The following is a 16,268-nucleotide window of genomic DNA, read 5'->3' as shown; positions in this document are numbered from 1 at the left end:
CTTTGATAAAATAAAATTGTACTTTCCGAGAAATCAGTATTGTAACTATTATAAATAAGGGTTGAGGGATTACCCTTCACGGAATGGAAATCACAAACAGACTTAAGCCAAAGTAATAAACCAGGCATCTGTCATGCTTGGTCCAACATTACATAACCGTGGATCAGGCTTGATCCTGTCGTGATTTCCTGCATGGGATAGTTTATCAAACAGTTTTATTGCGTGCCAAACAGTTAGCCATGGGTATATCGGGGTCTTGTTTAATGAACAAAAGAACAACAAAAAAAAGAATAGTCATATAAAAAATAATAAAAAGTATAATTTGTATCACACAAAACACTAGACAACAAAAAAAACACAGAAAGCAAAGAAAAATAAGATAAATAAAAGGTACAACACAAATAAACACACTGCAAAAATAAACGTAATTAAATAGCATAAATGTAACAAAAGAAAGGTAAAGACTTACTAACTAACCCATTAAAACGTATTTAAAATTTTTGGGTGTTTCATTCCCACCAGCCGGATCGCGTTGGGAAGAGACCTAAAATTAATTGATATAATAATAAATATATATTAAAAGAGATTTTTTGAAGTGAAAACTTCTTTAGCGACGTTGGGCACTTTTTCGCAGGGGAAAATGTTATGGGTTCGCGTCACCGACTTGCTTGTAGCAGTATATCTGAGTATATCTGTAGCTATATAGCTACGACGATCGATGCTGTTTTTACGCGATACATAGATAAATTTCAATCAAACGTTTTCATTTCTTACTTTAGTTACCATAAGCCTGTTGTAACTTTTTTAGAACACAATGAAATAATTGAAAGAACAAAAAGTCTAAGAATTGTTGAAATTAATGATGACAATGATATAAACAATGTTAAAAATCAAGTAGATTGAAATTTATGTAAATATTTGAATAATAAAAAACCATGTAAACATGCTCGGAGTGTCAATAGATGTGAAAACCAGATTGATGTTGATAATTTTTATTCAAACATTGTGAAATTTCAAATTTTGATACTAAAAGTTTTATAATTGTTGCTCGGAGTGTCAATAGATGTGAAAACCAGATTGATGTTGATAATTTTTATTCAAACATTGTGAAATTTCAAATTTTGATACTAANCTTAGAACAATACATTTTTAGTATTTGAAATTTTCAGTTCGCTTTACTAGATTTTAACACTAAAATTAAAAAAAAATTACCACTGTTTGTAAAAAGGAATGTACAAGAACATCCTCGTAGTAAGTGTTCTGTAATACTATGTCTGGATATCACATAGTTCAAATGTGGAGACAAACAATTTTTTTTCGGTATTTCTTATTTCTTTCCAGTACTTTGTACTATTTTGCTCGCTAGAAGGTCAATTTATGCATTGGAGGAAGGTCAAGTTCTAGAATTTTCATAACTCTAACAACTATTAACATTATTTTCTTTAAAAGATTAAAAGTGATTACAAACTCGCATATATGATAGAAAATTTCAGTATTCAAAACAATTGAACAGAAAAATTTATGCTTAGATGAATTATTATAAAAAAAGTACCAGATTAAATGAGCAAGACCAAGACGTAATACGAAAGACCAAGACCAATACTTTATCGGCAAGACCAAGACCAAGACTTGGAGTACTTGAGTAAGACTAAGACAAAGACCGAATAAGCTAGACCAAGATCACTACCAAGATTGGAATAGTGGGTTTTGCTTATCACGACCGGCAATTAGATGGGTAATGAACGATTTAACTTCAAAGTTTAAACCAATTGAACAATTTGAGCTATTTACCAAATGGTTTCCAATTTGTTTTTATATAGCATGCTTTTTGCGCAGCTCCATTCAATTTTCAACGATGGCATGGATTAGGAAGTCATCTACTGAAGTTTACTTTTTTTTTATGTATATATATATCGATTGGAACTTCAGTTTTTTGTAAATCGTGAACATTAACGACATCGGATACGCTTTTTTTCTCTTATCCATCGTTAAACGCCAAGCTCTATAAATCATCGGTAAACGGCAGAGTCATGTTCTCTTGACTAAGTATCATTAACACTAAAGTATTAGCTGATTATATTGCACTTTCATCCTTTGTTTGCTAGTAGATTACTTTGCCCACTTCTACAATTTATCTTGGGTAAGCTTTTGCTTCGGTTGCGCTTTCACATCTCATCTATAGACACAAATTCAGTCTAGAAGTTACCTTTAATTAAATAGCGCAACTCGCACATTGAACTGAGGTTCCTTTACTATTAAAAATTTTCCGATCCAAAATAAAAATTTTTTGAACATATTAATAAATTATGAAATGCTGTTTAAAATTTCTAGAGGAAACACTAATATAATATTAGAGCATAACAAATTTAAGTCAAGTTTCGGAACATTTACGTATCGTCAAATGAGTAAAATTCAATGAAATATGAATTCTCTCCGAATAAATTATAGCTATATAATGTAATTATGGAGAATCTAAATTTTCAGATTCTAACCGTATCTTATTGATGAAATTCCCATAACTGATCATGGCGACGTCAAAAGTGTGAGACTTTTTTTATCTACCACGAGGAATATCTTCAGGAAGTTCACATGGTCGATGCACGATCTCTGTCAATTTGGCAACAGCGTTAGAGATCCTGCATCGACAACGTGAAGTATCTGAAGGTGTCCCTTGAGGTAGTGGACGAAACATCGAATGTCACCGTGATCCCTCATGGGGATTTCATCAATAAGGCACGATTATCATTCGAAAATCGAGTTTCTCCACTTATAATGTNATGTACTAAAATCTTGCTTACTTCTAGAAATAAGTTTTCCGAATTCAATCATTGATAATATCTCTGGAGCAGGCCTAAACAAGTCTATTGAGTACATTAAGGGCTTCGCAGCTAAATTCGATCCAATCTCCGTTGCGAATGTGAATAAAAGCAGTTTTACTGGGTAAGTATAAATGTCCTAGACATATTGTAAAATTACGTGTATTATAAAACGCGAACGCTTTCTAAAATAGGATGAAAACAAATCACCAAAATTATATAATCTTCCTTGAGACATTCAAAGCCTTTGGGATAGGTCACAAATTTTAAGGGTCTCAAGGTAGAAATAACATGAGTTCATAATCATCATCATCAAAAGGTCGTCAGTTCTAACACTGATTGAACACGCAACTCTACTGTTTCCTCTTCCAAGCTACTCTTGGCATTTCCCTAAAATTAGAACATCCCACATCCTTAACTATTTGGGGACAGTAATCTAATCTAGGTCAACCTCTACTCCTCTTAACTCCCGTTTTTGCCTCTAAAACTTCTCTGACTAGACCTTCATGCCTGAGAAGGTGTGTTAGCAACCTACCGCGCCTATTTTTTGAAGTGAAAACTTCTTTAGCGACGTTGGGCACTTTTTCGCAGGGGAAAATGTTATGGGTTCGCGTCACCGACTTGCTTGTAGCAGTATATCTGAGTATATCTGTAGCTATATAGCTACGACGATCGATGCTGTTTTTACGCGATACATAGATAAATTTCAATCAAACGTTTTCATTTCTTACTTTAGTTACCATAAGCCTGTTGTAACTTTTTTAGAACACAATGAAATAATTGAAAGAACAAAAAGTCTAAGAATTGTTGAAATTAATGATGACAATGATATAAACAATGTTAAAAATCAAGTAGATTGAAATTTATGTAAATATTTGAATAATAAAAAACCATGTAAACATGCTCGGAGTGTCAATAGATGTGAAAACCAGATTGATGTTGATAATTTTTATTCAAACATTGTGAAATTTCAAATTTTGATACTAAAAGTTTTCACTTCTGTCGGCAGTCCCTATAACTGCCAATTTTTTTTTTTATTATAATGTAAGTCCTCAAATGCTGTATTTTGAACAGCTGCAGGTACTAACTTAGTGATCTCGATCTTGTATAAGAAAACTGTGTAAGTCGTAAGGTTGTTAATCATCCCCGAGTTATTTATGTCTATTAGATTAGAAATTAATTAAAAAGTTAGAAATGTAAAAAGTTTCTAACAATTTTCCCCAAAATATTTATCACGTCAGACAGCAGCAAATACTCTTGGTTTAACATACCCGTCCCGAGATTATATCCGAATACTTCGCGTCTCAATATTCGCTACTGCTTCTTTTAACAGAATATTTATCATTTTATTTACATAAATTCACGAGAAGAGTTTGCACAATGAATAATGCAACAGACATTACCACGACTGATTCAGAAGGACCTTTTAATACGGACGTCAGGATGAGCTTTACACAAAAATAAAATGGAACTGAGTGAAGTCAAACTTTGATGCAACCACAAAGGGAGGAGAGAAATATCCGTAGGGTGTTATTTGAACATTGTAGGTAACTAACTCATTTACCCGCCTAATATATGTTACGCTAGTTGGTCAATATTTAATGGAGTTTAAAAAGGTCTGTTAGAAAGCACTGGGATAGCTTCAATAGTATTTACCATTTGTTCACCGTTGTTATTAGGGGATAATGGATTTGCCTGATACTTACAATTAGTAACATTGCTTCATTGCTTGATTGTCTTTATAAGGGTAGTTCAACAAACTAAGGAATTTTCGGCGGCTCAGCTAAAATATCCTGAAAAATTTGTTACAAACTAATTTATTTGTATAACATACTGTAAAACTAACCTATGTCTAGTGGGTCTCTAAAAATAATTTAGATTTAAAATTATTTTCTTGACGAAATTACTATTCAAAGTGCCAAATTCTCAGGAACCTGCAGTGTCCCTCAAACAAAATCTAATCAAAAGTGTAATGTGATTTATTTACTACTACATTGAGGACAAAACTGAAACCAAAATAAAGAAGTACTTATTATATCTTCTTGCCGGGGAGATATATTATCATTTTATTGTCGTAAAAATATTATAAAATCCTTTTCTAAAATTTGTCCCAACGGTTTTATATCAGGATCCTGTTCAATGTAAAATAAGTAAATATTCAATATTCTATTAACCGAGAAACGTTGTCGTTCAGTTGAGTTAACTGTACCTACGAAAAGGGCAAGGAATACCACCTATTTTTTTGCACCTAGCGTGTTGTTCAGTCAGCCTGGCACAATCAAAAGAGGAAGGCGCGTCGTAATAAGTCGAGTTCACAGGATCCTGGTAAGATATTTACATACTAAATAAATATATAATATGGTAATTTTAGCGTTTTGATATGTAATTTGCTTACACCAAGGCTTAGTTCTGCTTAATTTTGGTTGAATGTTTTTTAATCGATGTTTTTTTTAATTTTATTTAAAAATTCTCAGGAATCTGGTCTCAGGATCCTGTCAAATTGAGACCCAGAATACTAGAAACTATCCAGCGTCCTGAGAAGTTTATATTTAAATGCTGTTTGTGTGCAAGATAATTTGCAACTTTTTAGCTATACACTATAAAGTCAAAATAATAAAACGAACGATAGTGTAGTTACATACAAAACTTCGATAGTTTAAAAAAATTAAAATTAAAAGAAAAATGCAGAAATCAAAGAATAAACAGACTAAGGAGGATATATTAGAAAAAAAAAGGATAGCTGAAAAATTGAGATATGAAAAAATAAATAGTGATCCTGACAGATTAGCGGCTGAAAAAGAAAAAAAAAGCAAGAGTATAAAAAATTGAGATAAACTGGCAAAAAAACTAGTATCTGAAATGTCGGCTCGTGAAAAAAGACAAGCTCGCAAAAATTGGAGGCAATAATCAGACAAATCTTACAAAAAACAAGTCTATGGCCAACATGACAAGTCAATTTGTTATTTAAAAAGTTGATTTCGGTTGGTTTTATTTTTTTTTCCTCAGTTTCTTGGTTACAGTCTCAGTTTCCTGCCGCTTGATTTCCTTGAAATGGCCATAAATCCAAAATTTTAAAATATTTTGACTGTTCCACTTAAGATAGGCTAAAAGACGTTGTATTCTTGACAATAGACTAAATTTCGCAATTAGAATGTACAAAAAATGTTGGGCCGAAATCAGACTCAGTTTCGTCCTTAGTTTGTAGAATAACCCATAATATAGGCGTTGTTAATGTTTGAATTGTAGGTACAGTAATTTTGTAAATATAATTTAATGTTATTAATAATTTTTTTCTCAAAAATTACCTGAAAAGGTTGAAGCAACTTATTTTAGGGACCAATAAATACTTACGATTAATGAAACATAATCCCAGTGTTTTCAAGTTTTTTAAACAATGTTTCACAATATATGCTAATTCGTTTCCACATCAATTATATTTAGTGGAGTAGGGATAAGACCAGGGGTGGTTTCGTGGGTTACAAACCGCTGACCGTATGCGACTAGGGTTGCCACCCATACTTTATTATAAAGTATTGTACTCTATTTCGACTGTGCGTACGTTATATTTTACAAGACACATAAAATAAGCAAAAATACTTTATTTAAGGCCTTAAGTAAACATCGTAATTTTCTAAGCGACTATTCGACATTCACAATATTTTTACATCAATAATATTACACAATACAATATTTTTGAGAATGTTTCTATGTTTCTGAACGCTAGTTTCATTGACAAAGTCATATATTTANCGACTCGTAAATGTGACTAACTAACTTAAACATACGATCTCTAACCTCTTGTCCTGCATGTTTTAGAATTTCCCCCTGTATCCCATCTACACCTGGCGCCTTATTATTCTTTAAATTTTTTAAGGCTACATCGAACTCTTCTCTCATTATGGGATAACCAAGTTCATCTATTTCTACACTATCTTCCTTCTCTAACATATCTCCTAACTCAGGGCTGGAATCTTATTTCTCATGTAAATCAATATATCGGAACAATGAAACAAATCGTAAAAATTTATTACTTTTATCTGTTCGCTGAACTTGACCGTTTTCAAAATATAATTTTAATGGAATGGCTTGTTGCAACGTTGCATGTTGGGCAGGTTCCTACGCCAGCTTTCAGTGACCCCCACGTAACATTGTGAACGTATTGTTATCAACCATTTCTGTTTAAAAAGTATTAGCGTCAATGTAGCGTTATAGCCGGCAATATATTGTTAATAATAATATTGTCCTTGTGCAAAAAACTTTACTATCCATAGTTTAGCGCCTAAACCAACCAACACAGTCATATTGTTTTTTTATTTTGTATATTGTTTGCTCAGAGTAGTAAGTTTTAAGTGAAAAGTGGAATTTTGAAGCCAAAAAAAAATCAGTATACTTCCGCTTCTGCATCCGCTTTCATCTCTGCTTCCGCAAAAATTTACTAATTACTTCTGTTTCCGTTATGACACTTTCGTTGCAGTACTAGTCGGTAGAACGCTTNATTTGCAACAGACTTCTACTTCTGCTTCCATAATTACGGAAGTTACGCATACTTTATTACATCCGTCTTTGCATCTGGTTGCGCATTTTTAAAATGGAAGCTTACCGGAACTTTACAAAATCTTATTTCTCATCGTGTTTAAAATCAATGTATCGGAGCAATAAGACAAGTCGTAAAAATTTATTACTTTTATCTGTTCGCTAAACTTGACCGTTTTGAAAAAATAATTTTAATGGAATTGCTTGTTGCAACTTTGCATGTTGGGCAGATACCTACGCCAGCTTTCAGCGACCCCAATGCAACATTGTGAATGTATTATTATCAACCGTTTCTGTTTAAAAAGTATTAGCGTCAATGTAGCGTTATAGCCGGCAAAAAACAAAACTTTACTATAGTTTAGGGCCTAAACCAACCAACACAGTCATATTGTTTTTTTATTTTGTATATTGTTTGCTCAGAGTAGTAAGTTTTAAGTTAAAAGTGGAATTTTGAAGCCAAAAAAAAATCAGTATACTTCCGCTTCTGCATCCGCTTTCATCTCTGCTTCCGCAAAAATTTACTAATTACTTCTGTTTCCGTTATGACACTTTCGTTGCAGTACTAGTCGGTAGAACGCTTTCTTAGGCATGAAGGGCTACTTGGAGACAAATTAGAAGCAGAAACAGAAGTTAAGAGGCGTAGAGGAATACCTAGATTAGATTACTGTTCATAAATAGTTAACAATGTGAAATAATGTTCTAATTTTAAAGAAATGCTTAAGATTAAAACAGGATAGGAAAGAGTGCAGATGCGTGTCACTATGGTGATGATTTAATTACTAAGAATAAAAAATACAAGAGGACAAAATTTACACTACACAACAAAATACGAATATACAATTATGTAATAAAATTTTGAAAAAATATACTTATTGGTAGATTGCACACAAAAAATTTAATTTTTCGATAGATACAGAAGAGGAGCATTATCGATTTCGAGATGAGAAGCTTGGTCTACTTCGTTTACTTTCTGTAGCGATGTGTCCTTCAGTTTAATCGGCGCAATGTAGAAAAGAACAGCACTAGACCAGAAAAGGAAGAGACAACTCTCGGCCAAACTCTTAACCGGTGAGAAGCGTATAATCCGTACAATACTGCACGGAAAAATTGACCATTTTATCCACTACAATTGCATTGCTGAAATGTGCTGTTATTGGTACCATTTATATTTGAGACATATTAAAGGCTTTAACGCTTGTTTTCAACTCGCACTGCTATTCATGATTGAACAAAACTTTTGGCAGGTACTGTATGAAAACGTATATTTAATGAACAAGAGTCCAGAGTATAATGAGCTTTTTTCTCTGTACCTACGATTTTGTCAGCGCGCATCCAAGACATTGGATGAAGTATAGTACGTACTTTTAGTAAATGTCAAGCACATATTACGTAATTGTGGTAGACGAATACTAACTGCAAAATGTGAATTTTCAATGTGTCAGTGTAAACAGGGGGGCTTCATGTGTCTCATTCATCTCATTCCACGTGGAAACCTATTTTGCTATTCATCGCAAGTCTTGCACATACATGCACTTGCACAGTATGTATGTATGTATGCGTGTTAAGCAATGAGCCCGTGGGCAATAACTTTTGCTGTAGGGAAAATAACCCAGGGCCGCAGAAGGCTCTTAAAAACGTGCCTGCATTAAAGCCGTTATGTGCTTTGCAGGCATTATAAAATTTTAATAGTTTGTCCTGGCGCGACGCGGCCCGTCGCGACGCTTACAAATTTAACACTCTGGCCGTTTAAAGAGACTGCCCCGGGGCTCATAAAGGCGCGTCATTACATTCGCAAACTAGCCCCGAAAATTAATCAAGCGGAATATTTAAAATACGACCTGCAACCCGAACATTAATAAAACTCGCAACATCTCCCGCGGTAATGTTTACATATTGAATACATGCTTCTCCATATTCAGCAACGTATAAAGATCCCCTATTTTTCCTATTAATTTTTATCAAGCTGCTACTTTTCATTCCCTACGTAACCAAGAAGATATGATAAAGGGAATATTAATAACCCCTTCGGTCACTTATGTTAGTTAAGTGATTTTGAATTATTTAACTGATAGAATAACTGGTTGCTACTCTACTTGTTAATATGTGTTTGCATATTAAATCCAACCCCTGCACGTATAGGATTGCATCAATGCCCCTGCCCGTCGGAGGCGGGCTGATATGTTAGATGTTAGAATAATGTGACAAGATTATCTTGGTTTCACTAAACACGATGACCTTAAATTTTTAGTATGTTGTAGAGGTGATAGTGCTGATCATTTTTAAGTATAACAGGTCAATTGAAAAGTCCCCGGCCTAAAATAGTAAAACACATTTTTTTTGCAAAATTCGTTTTTTTTATTCAACATAATTCCCTTCAAGGGTGATACACTGATTATAGCGATCCTCCAACTTTTCGATACCATTTTTGTAGTACGATTTGTCCTTTGCTTCAAAATAGGCCTCAGTTTCGGCGATCACCTCTTCATTCGACGAAAATTTTTTCCCAACGAGCATTCTTTTGAGATCTGAGAACAGGAAGTAGTCGCTGGGGGCCAGATCTGGAGAATACGGTGGATGCGGAAGCAATTCGAAGCCCAATTCATGAATTTTTGCCATCGTTTTCACTGACTTGTGAGACGGTGCATTGTCTTGGTGAAGCAGGACTTTCTTTTTCTGCAAATGCGGTCGTTTCTCGGCGATTTCGTCCTTCAAACGGTCCAATAACGCTATGTAATAGTCGCTGTTGATGGTCCTTCCTTTTTCAAGGTAGTCAATGAAAATTATTCCACGCGCATCCCAAAATACAGACGCCATAACCTTGCCAGCCGACTGTTGCGTTTTTGCACGCTTTGGAGCGGGTTCATCGTGTGCAGTCCACTCCGATGACTGTCGATTGGACTTCGGAGTGAAATGATGGAGCCATGTTTCATCCATTGTCACATATCGACGCAAAAACTCGGGTTTATTACGCGTGATCATCTTCAAACACTGCTCTGAATCATCAACTCGTCGTTGTTTTTGGTCAAAAGTGAGCTCGCGCGGCACCCACTTTGCACAGAGCTTTCTCATACCCAAATATTCGTGAATGATGTGATGTATACGTTCCGTTGATATCTGTAGAGTGTCTGCTATTTCATTCAATTTCAATTTACGGTCATTCAAAATCATTTTGTGGATTTTTTTAATGTTTTCGTCCGTAACAGCCTCTTTTGGGCGTCCACTGCGTTCACCGTCTTCGGTGCTCATTTCACCACGTCTAAACTTAGCATACCAATCCTTGATGGTTGATTTTCCTGGGGCAGTGTCCGGAAATTCGTTATAAAGCCAAGTTTTTGCTTCAATTCACAAACTAATGATCCGAAACTGAAAATCATATGGATTTAGTTCTGGTGCCGCCATCCGTGTCAGGCCGGGGACTTTTCAATTGACCCTAGTATATGTTGGGTGCCGAGATCATAATCAAGCATACTTTTCGAAGACATTGTTCCAACATATCAACCCTTCTCCGGCTGGCAGGGGCATTAAAGGAACTCCAGTCTGTTCTAGATTTACCTAATAACCATACAGTAACGTCACAAATGCATATACATGAGGCGATCGCACCAGAACCGCGTAAACACAGATAATAACTCAGCTTCTCAGTTTAGTAACGTGTTTTATTCATTTTATTCACAGAAAGCATTAGTTTTATAAATTTCCTAGTACAATTTTGGAATTTCATACAATTCCTACGAAATGTATACATTTCCCAGAATATGTCATCATCATATCATCATAAGGTCGTCAGTCCTAAGACTTGTTGGACACGCACCTCCGCTCTTTCCTATTCTGCGTTAATCTTCTCATTTCCCTAAAACTATTTGTGAACAATAATCTAATCCAGGATATTTGTGTATTTAAAAAATATTTGAAACAATATTTTATAAATTTCCTAAATAGCCTCGGAATTGTATACATTTCCTAGGAAATATATACAATTCCTTGATCTTTGTGTATTTAAAAAATATTTGAAACAATATTTTATAGATTTCCTAAATAGCCTCGGAATTGTATACATTTCCTAGGAAATATATACAATTCCTTGATCTCATTTATTTCCGGTAACATGTACAATGTAAAGCAAAAATTGCTAAAAGCGAAGGGTCTAAATTTGTTAGAAGGAGATCATAACTGGAGGATAAGGATTACTCTTTCAATCCTTGTACGTAAACAAGTGCTTAAAACGAATAAAACAATCAATCGATCAATATGATTTATTTATGGGCGATAAACTAATGAAAACTATAAAATTATAGAATAAATAACAGTTAATAGTCTTTAACGACTACATAAGGAATGCCCCAGTCGAAATTATTCCTTGGCCAGTAAAGTAGCACGGCCCTTTTGTCTGGCCGATAATCTTCAACGATTAAGAAATCGTACAAAACTCCTAGCGTGTACGCTGCAATAAATATAAGTACATGCATGAAAATGATATTGAATTATTTAACTGATAGAATAAAGGGTTGCTACTGTACTTGCAAATATGTGTTTAAGACGGTTTTGAAGATTATAAAAAAGTGGTCAATACAGTTGAACAGATTTGAGGATCTGAAAAATGTAAGGTTAAAATTATTCAAACTGATTTATATTTTCGAAGAAATATCTCCCAAAATCATTTCAGTTGGCATTTCTCACTCATACTTTCCTGCAACTGTTAGTGGGTATTTCTCACTAACATTTTTCATCTGCATCTCTCGCATTCCGATTTGTTTTAGTCAGCAGTTATTAAAAATACTAATTTTAAACGTTCAAGTAGTAATAAATAAATAAAAAAATAAATTCAGAAACAGTATAACAGGCAGAGTCAAAAATTGTTTATTGAAGATAAACAAAAATGTTTTCACTAAAAGCTAGGTATATGATTTAATAATAAATAAGTAATAAAAAGTTTTTTGTCATAAAAATTGCGTAATTTTGACAATAGTGATAAAGCTACTTTTATTATTTTCAAGGGCTGCACTTAAAAACAATGTCCAGATCGAACCAAAATTAATTGAAATACAGCCGATTTTTAGTCGGTATGTTTTTGAAATTGCTAGATTAGATAATAATTGTTAGATTAGATAAGGCCCGCCCGCCCAATAGAGATGTTCTCATATCTGTGGCAAGCAGCATAAATAAACAATTGGTAATTCAGAAAAAAAATATTTAACTTCCAATTCAACTAAAATAATTTTACTCTCTTTAAAGTATGAAAAATTAACGTGATACATCAGTATCTTCATTTGTTACAAAATTTATTAGTAAAACATATCCTCAAAGTTTCTTGCTTTTTCCATCTCTATTTTGAACGTGAAAATAAGGATTGAAAAATATAGATCAACTTACTTTTTTAATAAACAAGTCGAATGCCTCATAGACGAATATTTTTTTTTTAAAATTACCGCAATTTAAGTGTCACATCTTTTTTAAAACTACAGGTATATACTTTACTTTACTTAAATTCTTTTTTTAATATATGAAAAATACTTGAAAATTTTGCAAATCACGGCGATTTCTTGCAATTATTTAAACATATTATTCACCGATTGTGATCTACTACCCTTCAATTGAATTGTCCTTCTTTGAAGCGTCTATAATCAGCATAATTTTGATATTCCCAAATGCAAAGGAATTCTAATTAACTCAAAAAAAAAGATATTTTTATGAATACCTTTAATTATTTCTCCGGAATCTATAAATTGTAGACAATGGCTAGTGACAACGACTATTATTAAAATGAACGAAATGAGGTACTTATGCACAAATGCTATCCACAAAAAATTAAGTTCTTTTCTAAGTACCGATTAGAAATGAAAAGAGTCCGAAAGCCTCAGAAAGACCGAGGCAGTTTGCTGCGTCTCGCAGACGTATTTGTTCTACCTCGCCTTACCTAGAAGGTGTTCGAGTAACCGAATAGTATTATGTATGTTACCGGAAATGTATAAAGTCCGTCATTACATACAATTCTCTGAAAATGTATATAATTCTTAAAATTGCCTGGAAATGTGTGAAATAAATTATATTAGACACATTTCCTAGGAAATGTATACATTTTCTAAATAGCTATCGGAAATGTATTACAGGTCACACTTAGTAGGCAATAATACCGCAGGCTGTTTGAAGATGTACCTATATCCATTTGTGACGTCATTGTTTGGTTAGGGAGATATGACAGACCGGAGTATTGTTAATACCCCTGCCCGCCGAAGGCGGGCTGATATGTTAGATGTTAGAATACTGTGACGAGATTATCTTTGTTTCAGCAAACACGATGACCTAAATTTTTTTGTTGTATAGGTGATAATGCTGATCACTTTCATATACATCTATATGTTGGGCACAGAGATACTTTCGAAGACGTTATTCCAACATACCAGCCCGCCTCTGCAGTCTGTCATAAATGTACCTAGTAAACATACAATAACGTCACTAATGCATATACATCTCCAAACCTAACCTAACCAAACAATAACGTCACCAATACATATACATTAGGCAATGGCATTGATTAATTCTGATTCTCTGTTTACTAACATGTTTTATTAATTTTATTTACTGAAAGCATTGGTTTTATACATTTTTTAGTACAATATCAGAATTTCATACAATTCCTAGGAAATGTATATATTTCCCAGGATATGTGTGCATTAAAAAATATTTTTTTAAACAATACTTTATAGATTTCCTGAATAGCCTCAGAATTGTATTGGGATCCGTCAAATGAGAGGAGCTTAAAAACATGGCGCCGATTAGGGAAAATTTATCGTAGTTCCTATAGTGTACCGTGCAATTTCCAAGTTTTTAAATTACGATAAAATGATAAGTATTAACACAATATGTGATTGGGCTGACACAAAGCCTCGGAAAGGAAATTTCGTTGAAGGTGAGCGTGTTTTTAATGCCAATCACATTATAAAATTCGGAAATAACAAATCCGGAAGCTAGCCTTCAAATTCCGTCAAGTTTACTGCCTACTTTTTACAAACTTCGGATTTAAAAAGTGATTCACGTTATATAATTGGTGAGGTGATTCTGGGTGATTTAAGCAATATCATATCAATGACTTGCACGTGCAAAGCCGATTTAAGAGAACGTTGCAAACACATTATTGCAACTTTGTTGTATTGCAGCAGGTAGGTTCTTAACCTCAAAATACTTATATCGTATCATTAGAATTGTGTTAAATCAATTACACAGGAATAAATAATTTCTCACTTTATAATTTTAGTATGATTCTAGTTTTAAATATTAAGGTTATGGCTGATGGTAAATACTTGCTGAAATATAATCATGTGCATTAAAATGACGTGAACAAATTTTTATTCCGGAATTCACTTCTTTGATACCTACTGCTTTCATCCAAGCTTCTATTAGTTTACTTTTTTCTCTAATTTTCCGAATATATTTTTTACATATATAAAACGGTTAGTTTTTATTGGAAAGTAGTTAATGTAGGTGAAGAGTGAAGATCTATGTCTGAAGTGCTATTGCAGCTTTTCACTGAACATATTAACTTTTTATTTGATTTAACTTTAGAAGAAAACTTCGTCGACTCCATCATCAAAAAAATTTTTACTTTTTTAACGTGTTTTATTATTTTAATAAACAATTTTACAATTTGCGTGCACAGTTCCTATGTAAATTTTTCCCTCGTTCTAGTTATAAATTTTGCCACCAAATGGTGTATGCCCATTTGATGGATCCCAATACATTTCTTAGAAATTGTACTAGGAAATGTATAAAACGAATGCTTTCTGTGAATAAAATGAATATAATGTATACAATTCCTAGATTTCATACATTTCCGGTAACATGTATAGTGTAAAGCAAAAATTGCTAAAAACGAAAGGTCTAAATTTGTTGGAAGGAAATCAGAACTGGAGGATAAGGATTAATCCTCCAACCCCTGTACGTAAAGAAGTGCATAAAACGAATAAAACAATCAATCGATCAATATGATTTATTTATCGGCGATATCCTAATGAAAACTATAAAATTATAGAATAAATAACAGTAAAATATTTAACTTCCAATTCAACTAAAATAATTTTACTCTCTTTAAAGTATGAAAAATTAACGTGATACATCAGTATCTTCATTTGTTACAAAATTTANCGAATTCCCAAACGATAGACACGGACGTTGTGTTTTATCCTAAGAAGTAATCTTTAATTAAATAAATCCGAGAAACAAAAAACTAGACTATGGAATGCGATTAACAGGTTTTACTAAATCGGTAAAATGGAATACGTAATATGGTTATGTGGAGATCAGGGCCTTAGCCAGGAGTACGGCAAAGCCTATACTGGAAAATGTTGAGCCTATTCTGGCCTCTAACCCTGCTTTCACACAGATGGTTTTCTAACGGCAACCGTGCCGTGCCGTACCGTAATTTCATTTGCTTTGCGTTCACACTGCACATGGATTTTCACTGCTGGTTTAGTTTTGTTTTGATACGTGACCAAAATGGACGAAAGAAAAAAAAAAGGCATGTTGTTACTAATGATATGGCATAATCGCAGAAAAACACAGAAAACAAGAAGATTTTGGATTCATCCACTACTTGAAAACGGACAATTGATGGGTGAATTTGTAACAGTATTTCATGAGCTGCGAGAGGATAGCTCCAAATTTTTTAATTATTTTCGAATGTCCATAAGGAGTTTCGATGAATTATGCGTAAAATTGCAAGAAGTTAGTACGCGAAGCTGAAATATTAATAAGGATTACTGGAAAGTACAAGTAATAAAAGTTATTGATAGCGATAGAATTGAATACAAAACAATTTGAATACACTGTTCCAAATATTTTCACAGAGAATAATAATAATAGAAAGACAGATACAAAAGAATTCGAGTAGAAATATTTACAAAAGAATAGTCGAATGCCTCATAG

General features: G+C 33.4%; 1 protein-coding gene across 1 annotated transcript in view; it reads right to left on the bottom strand.

The window, feature by feature from the left end:
* Positions 1-11,588: 11,588 nt before the first annotated feature.
* The window catches only part of LOC108738729 (alkaline ceramidase), a 10,104-nt gene continuing 5,424 nt past the window's right edge, over positions 11,589-16,268 (bottom strand). Inside the window, exons 5-6 of the mRNA XM_025976428.1 lie at positions 15,491-15,527; positions 11,589-11,806 (exon numbers count right to left, since the gene is read on the bottom strand). Coding sequence (XP_025832213.1) covers positions 11,657-11,806; positions 15,491-15,527 — 187 coding nt within the window. The 3' untranslated portion in view covers positions 11,589-11,656. The remainder of the gene's footprint in view (positions 11,807-15,490; positions 15,528-16,268) is intronic.

The sequence above is a fragment of the Agrilus planipennis genome, unplaced genomic scaffold (genome assembly GCF_000699045.2).
Source record: "Agrilus planipennis isolate EAB-ADULT unplaced genomic scaffold, Apla_2.0 scaffold241, whole genome shotgun sequence".
In the NCBI taxonomy this organism is placed as follows: Eukaryota; Metazoa; Arthropoda; class Insecta; order Coleoptera; family Buprestidae; genus Agrilus; species Agrilus planipennis.
This window is presented reverse-complemented; position numbering and strand designations above follow the sequence as displayed.